The following is a 27050-nucleotide window of genomic DNA, read 5'->3' on the forward strand; positions in this document are numbered from 1 at the left end:
CTATTTGACTGGTGTTTGTGTTTCTATGTGAAGTTCGTGGTGTACTTGCAGCTGCGGTTCAAGGTTTTCATCATCATTAACCTGTTCGGCATCATTTTTGCAGAGCTACGAGTGCTTGAGCTACGATCAAATCTGCCTTCATACTCTCTCTTCTTGTCGCACGAGCATGGCGTTCTTGGGCACGTTGTCTTTGCTGCGCATTGTCATCACCGCGTCCCATATTCACGGTTGGTGCCCAATCAGGATTGGTAAAATCGTTCCATGCTGCAGGGCGTTCTGCAATACAAAAATAAATAAAGAAATGAATGTTAATAAATGTGAGTAGGCATTAAACAAGTAAAATTGAAATGTATTTTTTGGAAAATAATAAAATGTCCTGAAAGGTTAAACACCCAATCCCTTTCAAAGATATTGTCAATTTACTGAGTTGAATTGTGTTCAATTACTAGCTAACAATTATGCCATTCCTTGGCTTGCATCTGAGTAAAATGTAATTCAAAACAATTTTACAGCCAGATTAGTCACTTCTAAAACTATGTAGATACCAAAGGAATCAAGACAAAACACGAAGAATGCCTTACTGTTGATGAAATGCAGTGAACTAACTCGATAATTCTGAATCTTTTCAATCTTTATATCTGCACGGCCAATGTTCGCAAACCACTGCTGTTGTTGTCCCTTCAGCTCTCGCTTCTCTGTACCGTCGTTTCTCCTAACTTTTGGAATTCTAAAGAACGATAAATATCTCTCACGGTTAGCCCTATTTCCACATTTTTTTACAGCACCAAAAACGGACCATTTGGATGTTTTTGTTACAGGTAAGCACTAACTTGTTGCTTGTGTGGCGGGTGTATGCCGGAAGCTTGGCTGCCCCCCAGAGCATTTGAGCGACTCCGTGCGTCACGCCCTTTGACCTTATGACCTTACGTGCAAGGGCTCTATGTGGAACAAGCTACCAGTGTAAGTAGTTGAGGCAGGTACTATAACAACACTTACTACATAGGTACAGACCTATTCCTTCTCTCCTGAGATGCTGCCTGACCTGCTGAGTTACTCCAGCATTTTGTGAATAAACACCTTCGATTTGTACCAGCATCTGCAGTTATTTTCTTATACTTGTCTTCATGCTGGGCACAAACATTGTGGGTGGACTGTGCAGTTCCATGTTCCATGTTCTCTTTCCTGGGAGATACGCGGTGACGTCACGCGACATGACGTCACGCAGCCCGAGGCAACTGGTGAGGTTTCGGGTCGAGAAACGTCACCCATTCCTTCTCTCCCGAGATGCTGCCTGACCTGCTGAGTTACTCCAGCATTTTGTGAATAAATCGATTTGTACCAGCATCTGCAGTTATTTTCTTAGCTACTGGTGAGGACACGGAACCCCGGTGGGGGGGGGGGGGGGGCGCACCCGACGCAATGACGCCAGGCAACATGAAGTCCCACGCGGTGACGTCACGCGACATGAAAAGCCACCAGGCGGCCTGGTGAGGACACGGAACCCCGGCGGGGGTGGGGCGCACCCGACGCTCTGACGTCACGCAACATTAAGCCCCACGCTGTGACGTCACGCTGCCCGAGAGCCCTAGTGAGGACACGGAACCCTGGTGGGGGGGTGCACCCGACGCAATGACGTCACGCAACATGAAGCCCCACGCGGTGGCGTCACGCTGCCGAAGAGCCCGGCGCGGTGAGGATGCGCAACCTTTGGGGGGGGGGCGCGCACCCGACGCGGTGACGTTCCCCGACTGTGTGGATGTCGCGTCGCGTTACCGGTCGCTCCGCGGGCCTGTCGAGCTGTGCGCGCACGGCAACGGTCAAAGCTCGAGCTGGCCGTTGACTGCTACTGTTGTTGTTGTTTGCCAGCGCCTTGCCTTGTGCAAGTGCAGTGCCGGGGATTCGGCATCCCGATCATCAGCCTGATGATCAGGGCTAGCGGGGTCCCTGTCAAGCGGGATAACGACTAACCCCCTCGCTGGCACGGCCTGGGTCCCTGAGAGTCGGGACTCACCGCCTGCTGCAGCTGCTACTGTTGTTGTTGTTGTCAGCCTTCACCGTGACCCTGCAAACACCGCCAGGTGAGTCACAAAATGCTGGAGTAACTTTGTGAGTTAGGAGATAATGGGAAGCGTACTGTTGGGTTGTGTCACAGCTTGGTTTTGGAACAGCTCTGGCTGCCCAATACTGCAAGACATTGCAGAGAGAGGAACCGCAGACGCTGCAATCTTGATCAAAACAAAGTACTGGAGGAAATCAGCGGGTCAGGCAACATCTGGAGAGGGAATGGATTTTTCTATATCAAAAATAAACTTTATTCAGAATTTTAAAGGATGTATAATACAAAACCCGTGCAAAAAAAAACTCTGCACATTTTCAGTGTCTATACATTCAATAATGTAATACCTAGTAGTGTTAGCACCTATCTTTACATAACACACCTTTGCCACTCATGGGGCCCCCAGGGGTGTTATACTTTCCCTTGTTGAGGAGCATCCTCAGCCGCTCAGAGTCCACTCAGCCCCTCAATGTCCAGCAGCAGAAGGTCCATAGACTAAATGGGTCAGGCAGCATCTGTGGAAGGAATGAACAAATGATGCTGCCTATTCTGCTGAGTTATTCCATCTTCTTGTGTCTATCTGCTCTTTTGCAGAGTCCACCTATCCATTCTGAAATTAGTATTGAATGCTGGTATGATATTTGTGCTGGTGTTAACATCTGGGTATTAATTTCTAATTTATGGTAAGGAGATGATCGGGTGAAATATTCCTTACTTATTAAACTTGCTCATTTCATCTACTTGAAGCATTGTTGTTGGGGATGGAATTCCAGAGTATAAATTCAGCGGCATCATATTTTGGAGGAGATGAAGTTTGTATTTTACGCACTGTCCTTTAAGTGGCTGAGGCAGTGTATAGTAGCTTTGGTTAGAACTCGGATGTTGCCCTAGATGAAGATCATTGATATATTGAGTCTGAGATGATTAGCCTCCAACAACCACAACACTTTTCTTTATGTTAAGCACAACTAGGCATTGGATGGTTTTCTATTTAATTCCATATTTAGCAGTATTTCTGGGGCTCCACGGTGAGGTTGTACTTAATGATAAGGTCTGACATTTTGAACTGATCTCTTAGCATTTTTTGTCCTTCTTGAGCTAGTGCCTGGATCTAAGAGTATTTGGCAGAGCCCAAAATGAGCATGGGTAAGCTGGTGAGCATGCGGTGATTGCTTTTTGATTGAGAATGGACTTGGGCAGATATTGAACAAATTGAATATGTTCTTCTTTATATGTTGGTAGTTTAAGGTTGAAGTGAACAACAAGAGCAGATCCTAATCAGCATGTCAATAATACACAAAGTGCTGGAGGAACTCCAGTGGCGTAACGGTAGAGTTGCTGCCTCACAGTGTCAGAGACCCAGGTTTGCTCCTGAGTACGGGTGCTCTCTGTGCGGAGTTTGCACGTTCTCCCTTTGTGGGTTTTCTCTGGATGTTCCGGTTTCCTCCCAGATTCCAAAGACATGCAGGTTTCTAGGTTTATTGGCTTCTGTAAATTGCCCCCAGTGTGTAGGACTTGTAACTGTGATAACATAAAACTAGTATTCGGGTGATCGATGGTCGCCACAGGCTCGACATAGACCCTCAAAGGGCCTATTTCCATATGGTATCTCTAAACTAAACTAAACTCAGTGGGTCAGGCAGCATCTCTCGAGAACATGGATCAACACCATTTTGGGTTGGAACCCTTTTTCAGACTGATAAAATGACAGCAAGACTGAAGAGCATGGAATAAAAAAAGGGTTGCACTTAACTAATTTTTAATCCATGCTGCTGCAATCATCTTTTATTCCATATTCTTCAGTCTTGATGACGCTATAACTCCAAATTATTGTGATTTAAAAAAAAATCCTGTGGCCTTATCAACATTTCAAAAAGTTAACTCTCAAATGCTTTGAACTGCCTTGCTGCACTAGGGACTTTGGGATATTTTGTTTTGTACTATATTGTATTTTTATTTATTGAATTATTTTTGTTTATTATTTTTATTTATTGAATTATTTTTGTTTATTATGATATAATGAGTTTGTTTGCAAATCTGTTGTGCTGCTGTAAGTAAGAACTTCATTGTTCTGTCTTGGTACATATGGCAATTAAACACTCTTGACTCTTTCTAAAATGGACTCTTCAATCTTTCCTCAGAACGTAAACCCCGACACAAGGGAGCAGTGTGGTAATTGTTCTCTGTACTGTCTCCAGTAACTTCACCATTATTGACAAAGAGAACAGAATGCAGTATTTGGTCTGTGTCTGACCAAAGAACTACGAAGTTTGATCATTGCTTTCTTTGATTTGTTCAAATGGTTTGTCTTTGAGTTTGGCTCATTGTTGCTCTTCATTACCTTGACATCAAGTGTGCTAAGAATCCCTGATCTCTTTCAGTTTTATCCACAACAATTTCATTGACAAGAACTTCACAGACTCCCAGAATAGTTGCACCATGGAAGGAAGCTATTCGTGTCTGTACCTTCTCTAATCCTGCCTGCTTTTTTAAAGAAAAAAAAGTATCTGGCTCATTCCTTTTCACCAAGAAAAAATTGGTGAAAACCCCCCTGTGAATGAGATAATCTGAAATTAATAGCACTATTCTTTATGTAAGATCTGTTGAATTGAATTGAATAAATTTTATTAGCCAAGTATGTATACATACAAGGAATTTGCCTTCGTGCTTTGATCGTAAGTAACAACACGATATACAGTAAACAATTAAGAATAAACCATTATCATTTATACATGTGAAGAATGAGATAAAATACCAGAGTAAAAGGAGGCTACAGACTTTTGGTTGTTGAGTAGAGCTACTGCTCATGGGGAAAAAAGCAGTTTTTATGTCTGGCTGTGGCGGCTTTGACAGTCCGGAGTCACCTTCCAGAGGGAAGTACTTCAAAGACTTTGTGGCCAGGGTGAGAGGGGTCAGGAGATGATATTACCCGCTCGTTTCCTGGCCCTTGTCATAACCATCTGTTCAATTGTAATTGAATTTTATTGTTCCTATAAGAATTGGTGCAAGTATAAAAGTGAAATATTAGGAATGTTGGAAGTATTTGGGTCAGAGAGGATTGACGGAAAGAGCAGCAGAATTAATGTTTTATAACTTTGGAACCAATTGCACTGCATTGGAATGACCTAAAATCAGCTTCTTTACTTGCAGTAACTGGAAGCTCATAGGTTTAACATTGGTCGGGTGAGGGTTAAGAAACAATAATCAAAGGGAAAAAAATAATGGCTATCCACAGAAGTTCAAGTTAATTAACAGTAGCCGTCATGGGGTTTATGGAAGGACAAAGAATAGAACTATTGAATTTAGACGATTGATAAAGAGAATGCAGAGGACAATGTCTACACTTGAATTTTAAGTAAGCATTTGGTTAGTAGTATTTTACCATGTAACATGAGTGCAAATGCAGAGCTAGGTTCGAGAAACTGAGGTTCTTGGACCACAGGAGGTTGGGGGGTTAAATTTGATTGAGTGGTATCTATTTGTGAAGTATCAAGACGAGGAGGACCGAAAATAATTTCCCATTATTTGTTGGCAGAAGGACCATGGAACACAGGTTTAATGTTTTGTGTGTGCGGAAGAGCTCTTTATACTGAGAGTGATAATGTCCTGGACTTGCTTTCACCATCCTTGTGGATAGCAGAGACAATGATTTTGCAGGAAATTGGATTGACGGAAGTAAAATAAACTTGTAGGGATAGAGCAAAGAAATGGGACTGATGTGAATTTGATGGGGTGAATGGCCTCCTTCAGAACAAATCACTGACTGTATGATTGGTTTCAGCACAGATCTTCCCCGTGTATATGCTTCAGCTGCTCACTTGATAAACCCACTGAACCATTGGGCAAACACTGTGATCCTATTTGGTTTACTCAATTTTGAACGTTTCGTTTGGCTTGCATTCTTAAATGCATATTTTTGGATTTATCAATGACAAGTACGTGAATAGAAATGTAGTATACTTCTCCTTTACTTTTCAGCAGTTCAGTTGTAATGATGCAGTAGATAGCAATTCCTGTTCTTTTTCACAAAAGGTCCTGAGAGGTTTAATACATTCTCTTTCACCAAGCCTATTTTATCTGGTCTGCTGACCTACCGTTCAGCTCTAATGCTTTTTGTGCTTTTTTTGATGCCTGCTTCAACAAGAAATAAAACTGCGGTTTGTTGTTTTGCCTCTCTTGTTACAGTTTTCTGTGTGTATCAGGAACTTGGAGAATTTATTTGTAGCTGCTGGTCCATAACCAATAGGAATTGAAACTTCCAGGCCTAAGATTGCAAAATGGACCTGAAATCTTTCAGAAAATAGAAGTCAATATTTTAGATAATGTATGAGAGCACCGAGAGTGAACATTAAATGAATATCTAAGTCTTTTCCTTCAAATGAAAATAGGGGTGAAGTTATTAAAAGGCCATTTAAAAAGCAACAGTGCTGTTTCTCTATCCAAATATTCGTATGTTGAATAGGGAATATTACAATTTTGTGAACTGCCCACCACATTGAATTTTTATTGATTAAAATGTTTTAGTTACCTGAATTTAACTGTAATCAAAGCATAACTACTCTTTGTTTGGTACCAGACCATGAGCCTGTTTCTGTGCCATCTAACTCTATAATTCTGACATAGAAGGTGGTAGCAATTTGGAATTTTCTTCTGCAAACAGTTAATATTAGGTCAGTTACAGCTTTTTAAACTGCAACTGATATAACTTTGTGTTTCAATAGACTCGATGGAAATGGAAAACATGGATAATAAATATTGGAGTTCCATGTTTCTACATTAAACTACTAGAGGAACTCAGCAGCTGTTTTTATTTACTCAAGATTGCGGCATCTGCAATCTCTTGTCAGGCTGCATCTGTGGAGGGATATAGACAGATGACATCTGAGATGTCTGCCCATTTCCTTCCACAGAAGATTGCTGAGAAAAGTGGATATGTAAATTCAAACTCTTTCCATTGGCCATATTCTTGATTTTCTGCAGGAGGTATTCTTTTTAATGCCTGTGGATTTTAAATGTTAAAAAAAGAATTTGGAAAATGTTGTACTGATTTATTTCTTTAATATAATTCTTCTAATTCTTTGTGTACAAAATCTAGTTACACTAAGTTGATATTGCTGTTTGAAATATAGGACATTTTGAGCAATTTCCTATTCCATACTAGTAGTAGTATCAGGCTGTAAATGCATGATTTTTCAATTTTTGAACATCCTCCCCATCCCACCCCTTACCCAAACTATTTAATTAATTCCCAAGCATAAGTACCTTTTTTTAGACCTCATTTTCTAAAAGCACGTATTTTGAAGTCTGGGAAGCCCGCGATTGTCTCATGATTAAAATTAATAGATGGAATTTCATGTGGGGAATCTCCTGTGGTTTGCAGATTCCTTTGATATGGTGCATCTAGCATCAATTCTGGGGCATATGTTTAAGGAGGGAGCCCTTGTTGCTTGTTGTCACTGCAAAGAATGAGTCTTTCCACATTGCTTCTGCAAAAATGTCTTTCAAACATATCTTTCATTTTGATACTGCAATCCTTCCTGCAATTAGCTTTGGTTTGATTTGGCAATTTGTGTTCTTTTTGTCTGATATATTCACAGAATGTTTAGTTTAGTCAGTTTATTATTGTCACGTGTATTGAGGTACAGTGAAAAGCTTATTTTGGTGCATGCTATCTAGTCACCGAAAAGACTATACATGATTACAATCAAGTCATCCACAGTGTATCGTTACAGTATAAAGGGAATAATTTATATATCAAAAAATACTTTATTCAAGTAGTAAATATCGCTTACAAAACATCTTTTTTAACAAACCCATCCGACATTTCCGGAGGTTACACATTCGATACAGGCATTCACTTCCAAATTTACAGACATTTACTTACATTTACAGACATTAACCCAGTATCCCTTATTTGGAGGGGCGTCTCTCTCCACCACACCCTGCCCCCCATGTCCAGCAGCGGAAAAGGGAATAATGTTTAGTGTAAGGCAAGGTCCGGTTAAAGATAATTTGAAGGTCTCCAGTGAGGTAGATGGTAGGTCAGGACCGCCCTCTAGTTGGATAGGACGGTTCCGTTGCCTGGGAAGAAATGAGGAGTTGTGTTAAATCCTGCTATGGAAAGATTGAGACAGCCAATGCCACTAATTCTATTAAATGTGAGACAGCCAATGCCACTAATTCTATTAAATATCTAACCTTAAGATTTGAGCTTGCATGTGCAAAAAGCCTACTAACACAAATAGCAGAACCACTACCCTTGTACAACTTGCAGACATGCAGAATGACTAACCGCAGAGAACTGATTTTAGCAAAGAATGGAAAACAAACAACTTCATAATTGGAGGTGATCAACTTTAAGCAATTTTGCTGATAACCAACCTCAAACAAAGGGTGAAAAACAACCCCATATTTGAAGAGGACCAATGACATCATGCTAATGGATGACTGATGTAAAGGACTACGTGAAAAAAAATGTAATTGGAGCAAAGAGGTCCTTCTGCAGTTGTACAGGGCCCTAGTGAGATCGCACCTGGAGTACTGTGTACAGTTTTGGTCTCCAAATTTGAGGAAGGATATTCTTGCTATTGAGGGCGTGCAGCGTAGGTTTACTAGGTTAATTCCCGGAATGGCGGGACTGTCATATGTTGAAAGACTGGAGCGACTAGGTTTGTATACACTGGAATTTAGAAGGATGAGAGGGGATCTTATCGAAACGTATAAGATTATTTTTTTTGTTTTTTTTGTCATTGTCGTTGTTAAATGTACGTTTTGTTTTATTTTTAATTCTGTGTATGTAGGGGGGTGGTGGGGGGGTTGGGGGAAACCTTTTTCAAATCTCCTCAACGGAGATGCGACCTTTACCGTGTCGTATCTCCGTTCGCGCTACGGCCTAACACCGTGGAGTCGGCGGCCTCCAGCTGGGATCGACCTCAAAGACTCCGGTCGCAGGGCCTGGACTTACCATCTCGGAGGCTTCGGCCGTGGGCCCTGCAAACCGCAACATCGGGAGTTCGCAGGTCCCTGGCTGGTGACCGGTTTTTGGGAGCTCCAGCCGTAGCAGCTTCGACCGCCCCGAAGCGTGAGGTTTGATCAACCCGCCCGCAGGCCCTTCATCGCCCTGCGTGGCCCGGCCGCAGCACTTTCCATCGCCCGGTGGGGGCTCAGGACTTTCATCGGCCTGCTCGGCTCGGCCCTGGGACTTTCCATCGCCCGGTGGGGGCTCAGGACTTTCATCGGCCTGCTCGGCTCGGCCCTGGGACTTTCCATCGCCCGGTGGGGGCTTCAAAAAGTTGGGAGCCTCGATCACCTCGTGGCACCACGGGAGAAGAACGAGGAGGAGATAAGACTTTGCCTTCCATCACAGTGAGGGTGTGCCTAGAGCAATCACTGTGATGGCTGTTTTATGTAAAAAAAAATTTTTTATCTGTGTGTCTTGTGCTCTTTAATGTCTGCTGCCGGACCCTGACGTGAGAGGACGCTGGCGTTGAGTATTCGCCGCTTTTCCGTCAGGATAGTTTGTCTGTTTGTTTCTATGTTAATTGTTTTTGTAAAGCGCTTTGAGCATGTGATAAGGCGCTATATAAAATAAATGGATTATTATTATTATTATTAAGGGGTTGGACACGTTAGAGGCAGGAAACATGTTCCCAATGTTGGGGGAGTCCAGAACCAGGGGCCACAGTTTAAGAATAAGGGGTAGGCCATTTAGAATGGAGATGAGGAAAAACTTTTTTAGTCAGAGAGTTGTAAATCTGTGGAATTCTCTGCCTCAGAAGGCAGTGGAGGCCAATTCTCTGAATACATTCAAGAGAGAGCTAGATAGAGCTCTTAAGGATAGCGGAGTCAGGGGGTATGGGAAGAAAGCAGGAACGGGGTACTGATTGAGAATGATCAGCCATGATCACATTGAATGGCGGTGTTGGCTCGAAGGGCTGAATGGCCTACTCCTGCACCTATTGTCTATTGTCTATAAAAGGGGGAAGGAAAGCTTTGTTTAAAAAAAGGTATATAAGGTAATGCGAGAAGAAGAGGAGAAGCGACTCTTTGCGGTGTTACCTGGTCTGCGTCCGGGTAACTGATGTAGAGACTCTTGCTCAAATAAAACGTACGTTTTTGGTAACCCAGTGGTCTGGTCGATTATTGTCGCAACAACCAATGAAAAAGGCTTGAATCCTCAGAAACCGTCCCTGAATCTGGAGGTATGCGGCCTCAAACCTCTGAACTTCTTGTTTGATAGGAGAAGGGAGAAGAGGGAGTGACTGGAGTTAGACTCATACTTGATTATGCTGATGGCCTTTCCGAAGCCACCAATGATTCATAAACAAGATCAGTCAGACAGTTGATATTTAAGGATTACAGACTTTGAGAGGTGATTGAATTAAGATCCCTCTCTTTTTACCAGAATATTGAACATGAGAATCGTGAGTGTTTAATTGTCATAAATATTGAAAACGGAACAATAAAATTCTTAATTTGCCTGAGATTAATTGAAACTATGGATGGTTATTGCTGCCGATCCTTGACTGGTTTTATTTAATGTACGCCCTTTTTCTTGCAGTGTTAAAAAATGTTGCGGTGGTTGCTGGGAGGAAGGGATGTGCAAGAACCAGTGGAGGTGAGCTTTCCTCCTTGTCTTTTTATTCATTTAAATTTGTGAAAGCGACCATTGGTAGAAATATCTTACAAACCAAAATATTTTTATAGTTCCTTATCCGACCATTTTTTTACATATAACCAGGGACAATATATTTATCTTTAAGATATTTTCTGCCTTTCTACATTGATTAAAACTGTTCCTAAAATAATTGGAAGTGACTTGTCAGGGCAGCATAATAATTCCATGATCTTGGTTTTTATTTCATTGACTTCAAGAGTAAATATCTGCTCTTTGCCATTTGAATATAGAACAGAATATTCTCTAATATTTGGTTCTGGCTTACATATTTCATTGGCAAGATTGGGTATCTTCTATTTATGCTGTGGTTGTGTATTTTAGCTCTGCAGACTGATAATGTATTATTCTGGTGTTACAATGCCCTGCAATTTCAGAATCTTCTTTCAAACATGCTTCTTCATTTTTTATAACAAATTTGGCACAATAATTCTTATCTTTTTAATGTTTTAGAAGTCACTGGTTCTATGCTTAGGAGATGACCAACCACAGAATCCCTACACAGAGCTCCAGGTACTAAAAGGTCACAGTGATATTGTTCGCTTCATGGTATGGATTGATGATACCAGGTTAGATTTAATTATCTTTGTTTCTTTCGTACATGTTAAGGAGTTTCCAAACAATGCAGATGTACTGGAGGACAGAGGATCTAGGGGGGTAGAGGAACTGAAAGAAATTTTCATTTGGCAAGAAATAGTATTGGGTAGACTAATGGGACTGAAGGATGATAAATCCCCTGGGCCTGATGGTCTGCATCCCAGGGTCCTCAGGGAGGTTGCTCTAGAAATAGTGGACGCATTGGTGATCATTTTCCAATGTTCAATAGATTCAGGATCAGTTCCTGTGGATTAGAGGACAGCTAATGTTATCCCACTTTTCAAGAAAGGAGTGAGAGAGAAAACGGGGAATTACAGACCAGTAAGCCTGATTTCGGTGGTGGGGAAGATGCTGGAGTCAATTATTAAAGAGGTAATAACGGTGCATTTGGATAGGAGTAAAAGGATAAGTCAGCATGGATTTATGAAAGGGAAATCATGCTTGACTAATCTTCTGGAATTTTTTGAGGATGTGACAAGTAAAATGGATAAAGGGGAGCCAGTGGATGTAGTATAGCTACACTTTCAGAAAGCCTTTGATAAGGTCCCGCACGGGAGATTGGTGACTAAAATTAGAGCACATGGTATTGGGGGTAGGGTGTTGAAATGGATAGAAAATTGGTTGTTGTTAGAAATATTAGACTTGCTTATTTCATGAAAGTAAACTTCAGGGACACAGTCCTTCACTACAACTTGCGGCGAGCTGGGTTTCATGCTTCGAGTTCCCTTCATTTATACCGTACTTTACAGGTGGATTCTGTTACCCTTTTAGGTCTAGTCACAATCAGCAGGTGGACCATTTTCGCAGATTGCTTTTGGGAATGTTAAATTGATCTGGTCTCAGCCTTCATAACAGTTGTTGTTTTCTTTTTCCTGTATTTACTTTCTGATATGAAGTCAGAAGCAATGAAGGTGAAAGGCCAGTGAGAGCAAACTAAGCTTGAGCCGATGGGCAAGCTTTGGTAATATGTTTCTTAGTCTTCTGTCTTTGGAAATCCATTAACATGTTCAGAAAATAATTCTGTGGAAGCACGGGTAAAAATGATAATTCAATGTGCCTGTATGTGCCAGGAAAATTTAGGATGATGTGAATTATGGATAAAATCATGAAAGACTTTAATTCTGAACATATTTTGGGTAATCTGGCAATTTTAATCAGGTTTCATTTGATTTGCTTTAACATTTATTTCCAAAAACATTTAAAATTGAGCAATGCTCTTATGTGCTTTATACTAAAAAGGAATCTGTTTACTCAAAATTGTGTGGCCAACATTTTGGTGTAATTCACAATATAAAGTTGAATGTTGGAACCATTTGGAAGATTTATCTTTCACGTGCTTGAGTAAAACTGGAAAAGCTAGACAGTCAAGTGTTTCAGGTGATTCTCTGCCGGTTGTTGGAGAGGCAAGAGAGTGCAGATGTGTAATCTGGAACAAAATGCAAACTGCTGGTGGAACCCAGTGGGCCAGGTGGCATCAGTTCATATCATATCATATATCATATCATATATATACAGCGCAGAAACAGGCCTTTTCGGCCCACCAAGTCCGCGCCGCCCAGCGATCCCCGCACATTAACACTATCCTACACCCACTAGGGACAATTTTTTACATTTACCCAGTCAATTAACCTACATATCTGTACGTCTTTGGAGTGTGGGAGGAAACCGAAGATCTCGGAGAAAACCCACGCAGGTCACGGGGAGGACGTACAAACTCCTTACAGTGCAGCACCCGTAGTCAGGATCGAACCTGCGTCTCCGGCGCTGCATTCGCTGTAAAGCAGCAACTCTACCGCTGCGCTACCGTGCCTCCCTAATGGGAAAGGAGATAGGAAACCCAGTAGGTAAAGTGTGCTCCTATGTGGGTGACAGGCAGATGGTGGAAGGTAACAAAACTGGGTGAACAAGGGCTAGGAAAGTGGTTGGAAAAGAGAATTTAGCTGAATCAGGAGGAAAAGGAATATTGAGGGTTCGGGTTAGCTGAAACTGGAAATTTCAGTGTCATACCATTTGGGATTGTAAACTATCCAGGCCAAGTACGAGGAGCTTTTCCTCTATTTTGCACTCCTCGGTCTTCACTCCTTGGCGCTGAAAAAGGCAGAGGACAGAAGAGAGACAAGGAGCTGCAGATGTTAGAATCTTAAGTAAAACATAAAGTACAAGAGTAACTCATCAGGTCAAGCAGGAGTGGATAGGCGACAGGTTGTTGTGGGAATGAGAAGAGGAGTTGAAATGGCCTGCCACCGGGAGCACGATGGTCAATAGGGCCAGAGCACAGATGTGCAGGAAAATGGTCACCAAGTGCATTAAAAAAATGTATCTTTCTTGAATTTTCTGTTCAAAGACATCTGAAATGTTCTTTTTCAGGAAATGTGGTTTCTCTTTAGACCCTAGAGATACAGTGTGGAAGCAGGCCCCTACTGAGTCCATGCTGACTTGCGATTACCCCATACACTAGCACTATCCTACAGATTAGGGGCAATTTACAATTTTACAGAAGCGAATTAACAGCCAAACATGTACGTCTTTGAAGAGTGGGCGGGAACTAGGAATTCTCGAGCAAACCGCCTCAATAGACAATAGGTGCAGGAGGAGGCCATTCGGCCCTTCGAGCCATTCAATGTGATCATGGCTGATCATTCTCAATCAGTAAGGGGAGAATGTACAAACTCCCTACAGGAAGCACCCGTAATCAGGACCTGTGATCCTTGGATTCCTTTACTTCAGAGAATCTGCCTGACCCGCTGCGTTACTCCAGCATTGTGTGTCTATCTTTGGTACAAACCAACATCTGCAGATCCTGCCTACACCCGTGTTCCTTGACTCTGGTTGCTGAAGCCCTCAAACATTTTCTATGGTTCCAAGACTTTTATTCCAACACTCCTCGTACCCCAGAAGATACAGAGATAGAGTTCTCTTGGTCCTCCATTTCACCCTATCAGCCTCTGCACTATCCTTCATTTTTATCAGCAGCAATGGGATCCCACCAACAGTCACATTTCCTCTGCTCCCCTCCCTCTCAGTCACAACCCCTTATTGCTTTCCGCAAGGGCTACTTTCTGTGTGACTCCCTGGTTCACTTACCACTACCACCCACCACTCCGTGTCTCCTGGCACTATCCCCTGCACCACTCTCCCTGAACCTAAACAGCCCACCCAGGCCAAGTAAATATTCACATGCTTCTCTTCTGGCTTCCAACTACATTTGGCACTCTCATGTGGCTTCCTCTACATTGGCGAGATGAAGCAGAGACTGAGTGACTGGCTGTTTTGTATAACACCTGTGCTCTGTTTACAATGGCCACCTTGAGTTCCTGGTTGCATGCCACTACAAACCTCCTTTCCATTTCCCACTGACCTGTTTGTTCTCGGTCTTTTCTGCTGCTAGAATGAGGCCAAGCACAAACTAGAGAAACAGCTCCTTCACATTCCGACTGGGTTTTCTGCAACCCGGTGGTGTGAAGGTTGAGTTTTCCAATTTTTTTATAACCCGCATCTCATATGCTCCTTTCCCTTTCTGATTCACCCAGTCTCGTTACCCTCTCCTACCCGGCCTATTACTTGCACACTTCATGATCTAGGTCTTCTATACACTGCCCAACTTATTACATCTGCCCATCATTCATCCCTTATCTGGTTCCACGTATCATTTTTCTCGCTTATCAAATTTCGGTATCTGCAGCCATGTGTGTCTCCACCTATCACCTATCTACCTACGCCTTCTTTCTCCCCACCTGGCTCCATCTGCTCCCTCTTTTTCTGTCTTCATTATCTATCTTTATCTATCAAACACCCGTTAATGTCTCCAACTCCACCCCATTCCCCCCCTCGCTTCTCTGCCCATCAACCCCCACCTCTCCCAGTTCCATCACTTGCCAGCCCCGGCCTTGCCCCCTCTCTCTTACTTTATAGTGACTCTCACCCTTTTACACTTTCACCCCTGTTGCAACATAATGACCCGAAACATTGACCATCCTTCTGCCTCCACAGATACTGCTTTACCTGCTGAGTTCCTCCAGCAGTTTGTCATCTTCAGATTATCCATCTGTTTCATATCAGTTATGCGTACAACTTGTTCTTGATGCTGATAAGGTTCTCCTTTAAAGATGTGACTCCTTTGAGTCTGAACTCTGAATTTTTATCTCCCAGAAAAGGAAGGGAAATACATGTTGTTTTCTTCCCTAAATCCTGGACCCAGTTTAAAATTCCCTATCTGTACCCAGATGCAAGGCCTGGTGAATTGCCTTGACCTAAAGTTTATTCATAAAAAAAACACTATGTTGGAAAAGTAATCTGATGGAATGGTAATGTTAGCAGAGGTTATCATTGTTCTATTATCTTATTCAAATGTTTCCATTAAATTGAACGAGAATAAATTCTGTTTTTTAAAAAATTTATACAGATTTGCCTCAGCAGGGGATGATGGAGTTGTGTTTTTATGGAATGTTCAGGTAAATATTTACTAAACAAATTTTGTTATGCAAGATATTGTTTGGATTTTGCAGTGACATCTATTTAACGGGTATCTACAAAATAAGGCCTGGTAATTTTTTTGTTAGGGTTATCAGTTACGGCCAACATTTCTATGAACAAAAAAAATCAAATCCCAGGGAAATCAGATATGGTCCTAATTGATGTACAGTGAGCTGTGGAATATGTGAATATTAATGGTGTGAATTTGGTTTATTGCCACGTGCAAGTTAATGATTTTTTGATGCAGTTTGATAACATTAACATGTATAATGGCCATTGGAACAGTATGTAGCTGGATAACACTGACCTATGTGGCAGTGCTGTGGTAAGATGACATTTGCAAGCAAGAATGGGTGAGAAAATGGGTGTAGAAAATGTTTAAACTCCATTATCTCTTTTGTCGGTGTGAAGAAGGGTCTCGACCCGAACGTCACCCATTCCTTCTCTCCAGATATGCTGCCTGTCCCGCCGAGTTACTCCAGCATTTTGTGTATACCTTCGATTTAAACCAGCATCTGCAGTTCTTTCCTAAGCATCTCTTACTTAAAGTTATATACTTCCAAGTTTAAATGATAAGGAAATCTAAAACTGAAATCTTAGTTAAATTTGTACACATGCCTTGGTTGTTGGTGTAGAAATGTATTAGAAGAATTCCTAGTGGCAAACATTGGGGCATGCAGCTCACAATACAACCGGCATCCAGAAGGTGGTGTGTTTCACTCATTACTTGCCATTTGGTTAAGCTATGTGGTCAGAAAAGTTTCAAATCAGTGTAAGCATCTTTTAAATTGATTTTTTTAGTCATTTATATTTCTGATGTGAATTGACTCCTATACATTTTAATTATTTTATCAGTATATTTTGTTTTAAAATAAATTAATTAGTGTTTGCATTTGGGGAAAATTACTTTAGTTTAAATCTTTACATTAAGGGCTTGGAGATCAATTAATCAATGAATTCTGCTAACAGTTCTCTGCCATTCTGTTTTATTACTTGAGTTTGGAATGGATGAGAGGCAACTATGTGATGCAGCTTTGAGAGGCGCTGTGGCCCATCTTTCCTGGAGTTCTTAATTCTTAGAAATTTTAATTTTTTTCCAAAATATAGATGTTGCTTATATTTAACATCTTGTCAATTTTGATTTGTTTTTCTTTAAAAGTGAATTAACCAGCAGTCTAAGGCCTTGGAATATTGCCAATAGGCATAAGTACCAAAGATATAATTTATTTTAGAAAGATTTCAGCATTTATTAAATAAGTATCTGTTACCAGGGGCAAATACCAGGCTACTTGCTCCACAAGTCAAATTAGGGCAAAAAATAATTACTTTTTTGTACATTGAGTTTGAGAAATATGTGATTATAAAAAAAACTCTACAATGTAACTTTATATTTATACGATTATGAGACATGTCATACCTGCTCAAATTTCTGTAGATACATTTTTGAAAATAGCAATTTAGACATCTTACGGCAAAATCACACTTTGATTTGTGAAAGCAAACTTTTATGCATTGCCCTCCCCCCAAAGAAAAAAGGCTATTGGGTTATTGGGAAAATCCAAAAGACTACTCGGAACCAAAATTTCCCGGTTTCAAAAATTTTAGGTGAATGGGAAATTTAAGCATTTGACATTCATTATAGCAGTTGGGATAAACTACTACTAGCAATTACTTTTAAAAAACTTTTTTAAACTGTTTTAATTTTTTCTTGTTGAGATATTGTTAAAGTTGTGTAAATGATAGTGAGGTTTCACAAATTGATTTTATAAACCAAGATTATATCTTGTGCTTGCAGACTGGAGAGAGACATCATGAACTGCGTGGCCATTCTAGACCAATCACAGGAATTGCTCTTATTCCATTGAAGTATCATTCAGAGTCAGAAAGTTGTCATCTTCTTACTGCTTCTTCTGATAGGACAGTTATTGTATCCTTTCAACGTGGTCTGGAAAATACATGATTGTTCATCTAGCTTGACGGAGGAGATTTTCATTCTCTTAGCCATACCCAGATTGTAATATTTCATTAATTTGTTAAGACCTATTTTTCAATAAAATTGTTTGATGTTCAATTTGGGTTCCATGATAATATTACAGATGTTTATCAAAAACAGGATAATCTTAGTGGGGGGAGAGGAGGTTAAATTTTGTTTATAGGAGAAGGAGATGAAAGACGTCGATCTGAAGACATAGCATAAGTAGTAAGAAGATTGGAGAAAAAAAACGAACTGCTGGAGGAATCCAGCGGGCCAGACAGCATCCGTGGAAGGAAACGGGCAGTCAACAATTCAAGTTGAGACCTTTCATCTGGACTGAAGGATTAGTGAGGAGATGGCCAGCATAAGGAAGTGGGGAGGGGTGGGGCAAGAGCCTGGAAGTGATGGTTGGATGCAGGTGATGAGGGGTTGATTGGCAGATGGAGTTCAATGGGGGAGTGATGGGTGGAAATCGAGGCTAGGATGAGATAAGTGGAGACATCAAAGGATTGCCGATTATGGAATTTGGGAAGAAAGGATAGAATTACATATGGAAAGGATGGTGGTCAGATGGGAACAGTGGAGGGAAGGGTCAGGGGGCCGAGTGGGAGGAATCGGTGAGTGATGTGTAGATTGGGGTGGGGAAAGAAACTGGGTGATAGGGGCTGTGGGGGAGGGAAGGAAGGTTGGAAAGAAGGTGTATGAGAGCACTTGGGTAAACCAGAAGGAGAGAGACACGGACAGTTGTGGGAAGCAGGTACCAGCTAAAAGGGCCTACCAGTAATTATACAGCTCCTTGGAAAAATAGAGAAAGTTACAAGTGAATATAAAGCCTGCATATGATATAGGCACATATTAGGAAACATAAGTGTACACCAGATGACCCAAGCAGTTTGTTTCTGTATTGTCCTCTACAAATTTAAGCTAATTCCCTTGCTGCTTTTGTAACTCTGTTCTATTAACTGTGAGCAACACACTTAACAAAAGAGTAAATGTGTAGTGTGTACTGCTTGTTGAACATATCTCTTAAGTGTTGAAAAGATAATCTCAAAAAATATTCTTCCATTGAAATTGTTGACATTCTTCAATAATTTGCTATAAACATTGAATTTGTAACAAATTAGTTAAGACGGTTCAAGGCCTGAAACGTCACGTACCCATTCCCTCCACAGATGCTGCCTGACCAGCTGAGTTACTCCAGTACTTTTCTTTTTAGCTAATCCAAAATATTATTATCTGGATTGGATAAAATGCTTGCCCATATGTTTTGTTCTGGTGCTGGAAAGCTTTGTAGAAACCAATGTCATTGCTGCCGACAGATCACATTGACATAGATTTCTTTGGGGTTGCTCTCTGCAAGTATGCTGTTGCAGCTTGCGGTGAAATAGACCTGATCCATGGGCCTCTAGGATAAGAATTTAATATTTACTATTTGTTTGGCAAAGGCAAGTAATTTGGTGATTAACTTTAATTCCAAATGGATTATCCTTTATTGATGTAGCCAGATGTGGGATTTAGACACGGGCAGCCAAATACATTTGTTGGCAGAATTTCAGTCTTCTGTTAAGGTAAGGGAAAGCCTCCACTGGATTTATATTGATGGATGTAAAGCTCCACCATTTAACTTTTGTTGATTGCTAATCGTTAACATTAAAAAAACAAAACAATTTTACAATTATTTGAGTAAAATTGGTAATTCTTTAAATTTCAGACCAAGCTTTTTTTTCTTGTTTCTTAATTCAGCAAATCTTATCAGAATTACACCTTATTTCACATTTGGAATATTATGAGCATTTTGGTCACCATATCTGAAGAAGGATGTGCTGGTTCAGGAGAGGGTCCAGAGGAGGTTTACAAGAATGGTCCCAGGAATGAGTAGGTTAACCGATGATGAGCTTTTGTTAGCACTGGGCCTGTACTCGCTGGAGTTTAGAAGAATGAGGGGGGACCTCATTGAAACATACAGAATAGTGAAAGGCTTGGATAGAGTGGATGTGGAGAGGATGTTTCCACTAGTAGGAAAGTCTAGGGCTAGAGGTCATAGCCTTTCAGGAAGGAGATGAGGAAAAAATTATTTAGTTACAGGGTGGTGAATCTGTGGAATTATTTGCCACAGAAGGCTGTAGAGGCCAAGTCAGTGGATATTTTTAATGTATAGATAGATAGATTGATTAATACAGGTGTTGGAGGTTATGGGGGGGGGGGGGGGGGGGGGGGGGGAGGCAGAGGAATGGGGTTAAACATAGAGACATAAAAAATAGATGCAGGAGGAGGCCAGTAGGCTCTTTTAGCCAGCACCACCATTCATTGTGATCATGGCTGATCATCCACAATCAGTAACCCGTGCCTGCCTTCTCCCCATATCCCTTGATTCCACTAGCCCCTAGAGCTCTATCTAACTCTCTTTTACATTCATCCAGTGAATTGGCCTCCACTGCATTCTGTGGCAGAGAATTCCACAAATTCACAACTCTCTGGGTGAAAAAGTTTCTTCTCACCTCAGTTTTAAATGGCCTCCCCTTTATTCAAAGACTGTGGCCCCTGGTTCTGGACTCGCCCAACATTGGGAACATTTTTCCTACATCTAGCTTGTCCAGTCCTTTTATAATTTTATACGTCTCTATAAGATCCCCTCTCATCCTTCTAAACTCCAGTGAATACAAGCCCAGTCTTTCCAATCTTTCCTCATATGACAGTCCCTCCATCCCAGGGATTAACCTCGTGAACCGACGCTGCACTGCCTCAATAGCAAGGATGTCCTTCCTCAAATTAGGAGACCAAAACTACACACAATACTCCAGATGTGGTCTCACCAGGGCCCTATACAACTGCAGAAGGACCTCTTTGCTCCTGTACTCAAATCCTCCTGTTATGAAGGCCAATATGCCATTAGCTTTCTTCACTGCCTGCTGCACCTGCACACTTACTTTCAGTGACTGGTGTACAAGGACACCCAGGTCTCGTTGCACTTCCCCTTTACCTAATCTGACACCATTGAGATAATAATCTGCCTCTTTGTTTTTGCCGCCAAAGTGGATAACCTCACATTTGTCTACATTATATACTACATCTGCCCACTCACTGAAGGTAGATAGGGTGGTCAAAAAGGCTTTTGGTACAATGGCCTTCATCAGTCAGAGTATTGAGTATAGAAGTTGGGAGGTCAAGTTGCAGTTATGTAAGATGTTGGTGACACATTTAGAATAACGTATTCAGTTCTGGGCACCACGTTATCGGAAAGATGTTGTCAAGCCAGAAAAGGTACACTGTGTGCACACTGCTGTACGCCACTATACTTGTATACATCAATATATTTGACTAGGAATTTGTACAAAAGATTGACATTAGGTGGATCCTTACCAATGAATTCATTGTACTTGTGAACTTTCTGTTTTTTGCAGTGCCTAAAGGTTATTGAAAGGCTTGATGTATGGCTGACTGGAGCAGACAAAATATGCGTTTGGAATAATCGTGCAGAATTGCTCTGCAAAACAACTTGTTTTAAAGATGCAGGTAATGTGTTTCAAGATTCCGCACCATTTGCTCCAATTTTAAAATTACAGTGATATTATTTTCCTGATCAGATTATTTTAGACGTTCCCAGTTCAATTGCTTCTAGTTCAGATGTGTCATCTTCACATGGAATAAAGCCCCAAAAGGGAAAAGGAAAGAGAAAAGGGAAAGGGAGAAAGGGGAAATGGAGAAAAGGGAAAGGGAGAAAGAGAAGGGAAAGGGAGAAAGGGAAAGGGGGAAGGGGAAGGGAGAAAGAAAAGGGAAAGGGATAAAGAGAAGAGAAAGGGAGAAGGGGAAGGGAGAAAGAAAAGGGAAAGGGATAAAGAGAAGGGAAAGGGAGAAAGAGAAGGGGGGGGAAGAAAGAAGGGGGGGAAGGGGGTTTCATTTTAAGTGACTGGGAAACTTGACCTTCTGTAGTCCAACAGTATTCGCATTGTATAGGATTACTCCTACTTCAAGAAAACTATTAGGCTGTTACCATTAAATTGGTTTTTCTTGTTTTGCCCGTTTGTGGATGAAGAGTCCAGAATTGAGTTTTTTATTGTCATATGTCACGAAACAATGAAATTCTTACTTGTGCAGCAGGACAACACATATGTAAAGCTAATACTCTGTGAAACCTGTAATAAACAACGAAAAAAAAGTGTGTGTGTATAAATAAACCCCAATAATTGTGCAAAGTCAAAAATAATGCCTCTCATTCTAATGTTCAGAGCCTATTTGAAGGTTGTGTGTTTAGTAGCCTGATGGTTGTAGGGAAGAAGCTGCTCCTGAACCTGGACGTTACATTTTTCAGGCTCCTTTACCACCTTCCCGATGGCAAGTGAAATGAGAACGTGGCCGAGGTGGTGTGGATCTCTAATGCTGGCTGCCTTTTTCAGACAGTGACTCTTGTAGATCCCTTCGATGATGGGGAGGTCAGTACCTGTGATGGACTGGGCTTCTTGAACAATTTCCTCACAGCTGCTGGCCCAAAATTAGCAAGAATATTGAACTGCAGAGATTTCAAATGCCATGTTACATTCAAAAAGATATGCATAAATATGTGCTTAAGCACTGCATGATCTAAATTTCAGAGACTCTTCGACCAGACTTGGCACCCTTTCATTTCCATATTCGGCTGTTCATTTTTTGCTTGTCTTTATCGATAAGGGATCTGACACTTCACCACATCGGTATTGGAATACTTCCCCCATTCCTTCCCTGTTGCCTGATCCCTTACTCTGCAAACACTGCGTTTTATTTTGAGACTTACACGTGACAAGCTATCAGTAATAACTTGAAAGTCAGTGTTTACTTCCTCATACTGTGCTGCCTTTGATTTTGTTTTGCTTTAAATATTCTATAAGGTCAGTAACGGAAAAACGTGGGGCACACGACAGGTTAGGAAGCATCTACAGTTGAAAAAAAAAAATTCAATAAGTTTAGTTAGCAACAGTCTCAGAATCCATGTCCACTGGTATGCTAAGAGTTAGATAGAGCTCTTAGGGCTAGCGGAATCAAGGGCTATGGGGAGAAGGCAGGAACGGGGTACTGATTGTGGATGATCAACCATGATCACATTGAATGGCCTACTCTTGCACCTATTGTCTATGTATCTATATAACTTGGCTGGTCACCCCTAAATTTAGTCTTTTGTCTTATTTATCAATGGAATAGTTATTTATTCAACATATATACTAGATGTCACCATTGTTAAACAGCAATCCAATTTCATATACCCTCCATGCCTCCTGTTTCTTAAACACTTGGTTTAACAAAAATCTTACCAAAATGAGAATTTGAAATAAAAACTGAAAAACACTGGGAGCATTCAACAGGTCATGCAGCATATGTGTAAAGAAACAAATTATCGTTTCAGATGGAAGGTCTTTTGTTAGAACTGGGAAAGAGAAGAAGTTAAGTTTTAAGGATGGATGGGAGAAAAGAAATATCGCGATTGTCCGCCAGGTTTACCCCAGGGATAAGCTGCAAGTTTATAAAACAAGTTGTCTGGTCTATGGGTTAATGAGAAAGGTAACATGGTTTTATTCATGATGATGTATGGAAAGGTTATTTAAGAATGAGAACACAAACCCTGAGGGTTAAACATTGTGTGATATGTTGTGAGCTGCAGGGCTTGCTCATGGTGAAAGATCAACTAATGAGGAGTCTTAAGGTTAGGGAAAAAAATTGAAAATAAAGATAGGCCATTTGTGTCTGAGGAATTACTTCAGTTGGTGGTAGTGACCCTTTGTAATTATCTTTATAGCCTATTTCTGAAGTTCTCTTAACATTTGGACCCATATTTGAATTTGTTTTTAGTTGAAGATATTTCTTGAATTTGTTAAAAATGTTGGCCACTGTTCTTTTATCTTTGTATTTCTCTGTGATTAGCCTTTCATTTCTCCATTAGTCTTTATTACTTCTAATGTTTGTACTATCGTTCTCTCATTTATTATGTAATTTTGTGATTGGTATTCCAATCTAGATGATCTATCAAGCTTAACTTTTCTATCTGCTCTGATTTATTCCCGAATACTAGGAATATTGCTTCTTGCCATGTTAGGATTTGTGCATGTGAAGTTTAGGGTATTATATTTGTCACCTGACAAGTTTAAAGTTGACCATTAAATCCTGTTTTATTTTAAACAGATGTGAGTTTAATGATTGAACTACCAAAAAACAACATTGCTGCAGTAATCAGGAAGGAGCTAAGTATGATTTTTTTAAACTGAAATTTTATGAGCACATTCATTTTAATCAACGAATAATGGGTGAATTAACAATGAAAACAGCCTGTTAACCACAATTCTATGACATTCTAATTGATAAGATCTCAAAGCGATTTCAAAATTTGTTTTGCATACACGTGTCAACTAGATTTTACTCTGTGCATTAATAAAATCTTATTTCAATTACTTAATGTAATACTGTACTTTGTTATGTTCTTTAAGTTATCTTCAAGCTGGTAACATCATCAGAATCTTACACTTGGGAAATTACTGAGATGCGAAGACTATCAAACCATGAAGATGATATTAGAGCACTAATCTCTATAAATGGTAAATTTATTTTATTTGGAGTTATCGGGATTGATTTCACTGATTCTTTTCTCAGCTGCTAAACAGTGCTCCATTTGTGTTACTGGAAGTAACCTAGAGCCTCAAGACCCTTAAGAGTGTGGGTGTATAGAGGGATCTTGGTTTGCAAATCCATAGCTTCCTGAAAGTGGCACACAAATGGATAGGGCAGTACTGAAAATATACAACATACACTCTTCATCAGTCAGGCCTTTGAGTATGAAAGTTGATGAGCTATGTTGCAGTTGTATAAGATTTTGGTGAGGCCACATTTGGAGTATTGTGTACAGTTCTGGTTTTCACACTGTAAGAAGGATGTGGAGGCTTTGGAGGTGATGCTGAAGAAATTCACCTGGATGTTGCCTGGATTGGAGTATATTAGTTATGAGGAGAGGTTGAATAAATGTCAATTGTTTTCTCTGGAATGTCAAGAGGCTGATGTGCGTCCTGATAGAAGTACTTATGCGACAAAACGATTTTAGGTTACACAGGTCAACCCTGCTTTCCCAATAATGTCCAGTAGAGAGTCCTATTATGAAGAGGAGTGTGGAGACTTTGCTGACTTGATAATGCTGTATTAAGTGATTGCTAAATTGCCTGAAGTGCTGTCTTCTGCATTTTAAGGATGCTCTCTGCACATGACCCCACATTGGCTCATCTGAATACATTTTAGATCGTGGTGATACCTCCAACGCCAAGCAAATATCCACAATAATTTAAGCTTTTTATAAATGCTAATTGCTTATTCAGTCGCTTACTGTGAACCTTTTAAATCTGAATTTCTGACAGTTATACACACTTTCCCTCCAAGATTGGCCTCTGCAAGCTGAAAGATGTTCTGGTGACTTTAAGTAGTTATTCAAATCAGCTGACCTTGCAAGGTAGCATATTCCAAATTCACAATGTAATTGGTTATATTTTGCCTATAGTTATGGAAAATAGCATTATTACAATGTTGTCTGTGTTATAGCTTTCCCCTATTGAGCATCTGTTAGGAAGAAATGTGGTTGCCAACTCTATTCTCTTTATCCATATGACAGATGAATAGTTGGCATGAGGTTAAGCAACTGGAAATTGTCTTGTTCTCCTTTGGCTTTCATCCAGAACTTGAAAAAGATAATTTCAAGGGAGAGAAAAATGAAAGTGGAACAATTGTAATAACAAGAAACTGCAGATGCTGGTTAATTTTGTTTTACAAGCTAACCATGTTACTGGTGGCATTGGGTTTAATCAAGTGTTGAGTTCTGGTATAGTCCAGTGAAAAGTTTCAAATTTGGGTGGCACAGCGGCTTACAGTGCCAGAGATCAAGGTTCGATCCTGACTACAAGTGTTGTCTGTACGGAGTTTGTACGTTCTCCATGTGACTGCATGGGTTTTCTTCGGGTGCTCCGGTTTCCTCCCACACTGCAAAGACGTATAGGTTTGTAGGTTAATTGGCTTTGGAAAATTTGTGATTTGTTCCTAGTGTGTAGGATATTGTTAGTGTACAGGGTGATTGCTGGTCGGCGCAGATTCAGTGCGTCGAAGGCCTGTTTCCGCGCTGTATCTCTAAACTAAACTAAACTAGAAATAATTTTGTTTGCTTGAATCTCGGGAAGAGGTTAAGTCAGATTCGTTATTTGCTGCTGCGCAGCTAATCTTCCCATTGTTGGCCTTTCGTTGGTGCTGTCAGAATACTGTTGTGCATCATCATGAATCATAAAAGGAAAAATAAAGGAGGCAAAATGTGACTTTAACTGCATGTTTCAACTGAGGTAATGTATATAGTGTTCTTAAGACAATTTTGTGCACTGGTTTCACTGAGACCTTGCCATGACGCATTTTATGTGTGAATAGATGATACATTCGCAACTGGATCCCATGTGGGTGAGCTGATAATTTGGGATGCGCTGGAGTGGACAGTGAAAGGTTTTGAATCCCATTTCTGGAATGTTACTTCGCAGTCTGACAAACCAGCTGAGATAAAGATATCGCGGACTCCGTATCAGCATGAAGCCTGCATTCATCACCTGACTGCAGATAGAGAGGTAATGTAGAAGGGAATGATATTTCTCTCAAGACATAATGCCTGTGTACATTTAATATTCAGAAAATATATTTCAGAATTACATAAAGATTCCATACTCTTTTAAAAAGTGCCCTGCTATTAAACTAAATAATGCTGTGGTGTGTTGAACTTAAATTCTTACATTTCCTATCTAGAATATTTTTGCTGCCATTGGGACAGGAATTTATGTGTATAATCTTCAGACAAGAACTGTTATTGCCTACCAACAAGTGGCACATGATTCACGAGTGTTGCATATTGCCAAGTTGCCAAACAGGTATGTGTAGATCAGTGCATGTTCCTTTAACATAGTGACCTCACCACTACTAACCACTCCCCATTGTCTCTTGTATAATTGTAGCTTCCCCACCTCCAGCTCGCTCTCTAGTTCCAGTGATGACCACGGACAGCTAGGGCACAACATGTGTGTAGTGAAATTAATAAACAATATCCAGTAAAAGACTCTGTGTGCAAAGGACGTCTCTTTACATGGTGTCAGAGCGGTAGACTTGCGTCTCCTGTTTATCGGGTTTTTATTTTTAGCATTTGTTCGTCCCAGTTGTGTCCCATCCTTCCACTTTGCCATGGCTCCCTCGTGTCGTCGTCCGGACACGCTTGTTTTTGATGAGGACATAGTGCACCGCTGGACTGT

The 27050-nt window shown here is 40.8% G+C and overlaps 1 protein-coding gene across 3 annotated transcripts in view; it reads left to right on the forward strand.

Annotated features, from left to right (window-relative positions):
• The first annotated feature begins 1720 nt into the window (after window positions 1-1720).
• The window catches only part of wdr41 (WD repeat domain 41), a 39005-nt gene continuing 13675 nt past the window's right edge, over window positions 1721-27050 (forward strand). The window contains exons 1-11 of one of the 3 annotated variants that reach the window (XM_078396758.1): window positions 1721-2078; window positions 10617-10673; window positions 11184-11299; window positions 15730-15778; window positions 17596-17727; window positions 19281-19343; window positions 21177-21288; window positions 23923-23985; window positions 24225-24332; window positions 26188-26378; window positions 26554-26675. In XM_078396758.1, the coding sequence (XP_078252884.1) occupies window positions 10626-10673; window positions 11184-11299; window positions 15730-15778; window positions 17596-17727; window positions 19281-19343; window positions 21177-21288; window positions 23923-23985; window positions 24225-24332; window positions 26188-26378; window positions 26554-26675 (1004 nt within the window). In that variant the 5' untranslated portion in view covers window positions 1721-2078; window positions 10617-10625. The remainder of the gene's footprint in view (window positions 2079-10616; window positions 10674-11183; window positions 11300-15729; window positions 15779-17595; window positions 17728-19280; window positions 19344-21176; window positions 21289-23922; window positions 23986-24224; window positions 24333-26187; window positions 26379-26553; window positions 26676-27050) is intronic. The other 2 variants (XM_078396759.1, XM_078396760.1) reach the window with 2 other exon arrangements.

The sequence above is a fragment of the Rhinoraja longicauda genome, chromosome 3 (genome assembly GCF_053455715.1).
Source record: "Rhinoraja longicauda isolate Sanriku21f chromosome 3, sRhiLon1.1, whole genome shotgun sequence".
NCBI classification, from domain to species: domain Eukaryota; kingdom Metazoa; phylum Chordata; class Chondrichthyes; order Rajiformes; family Arhynchobatidae; genus Rhinoraja; species Rhinoraja longicauda.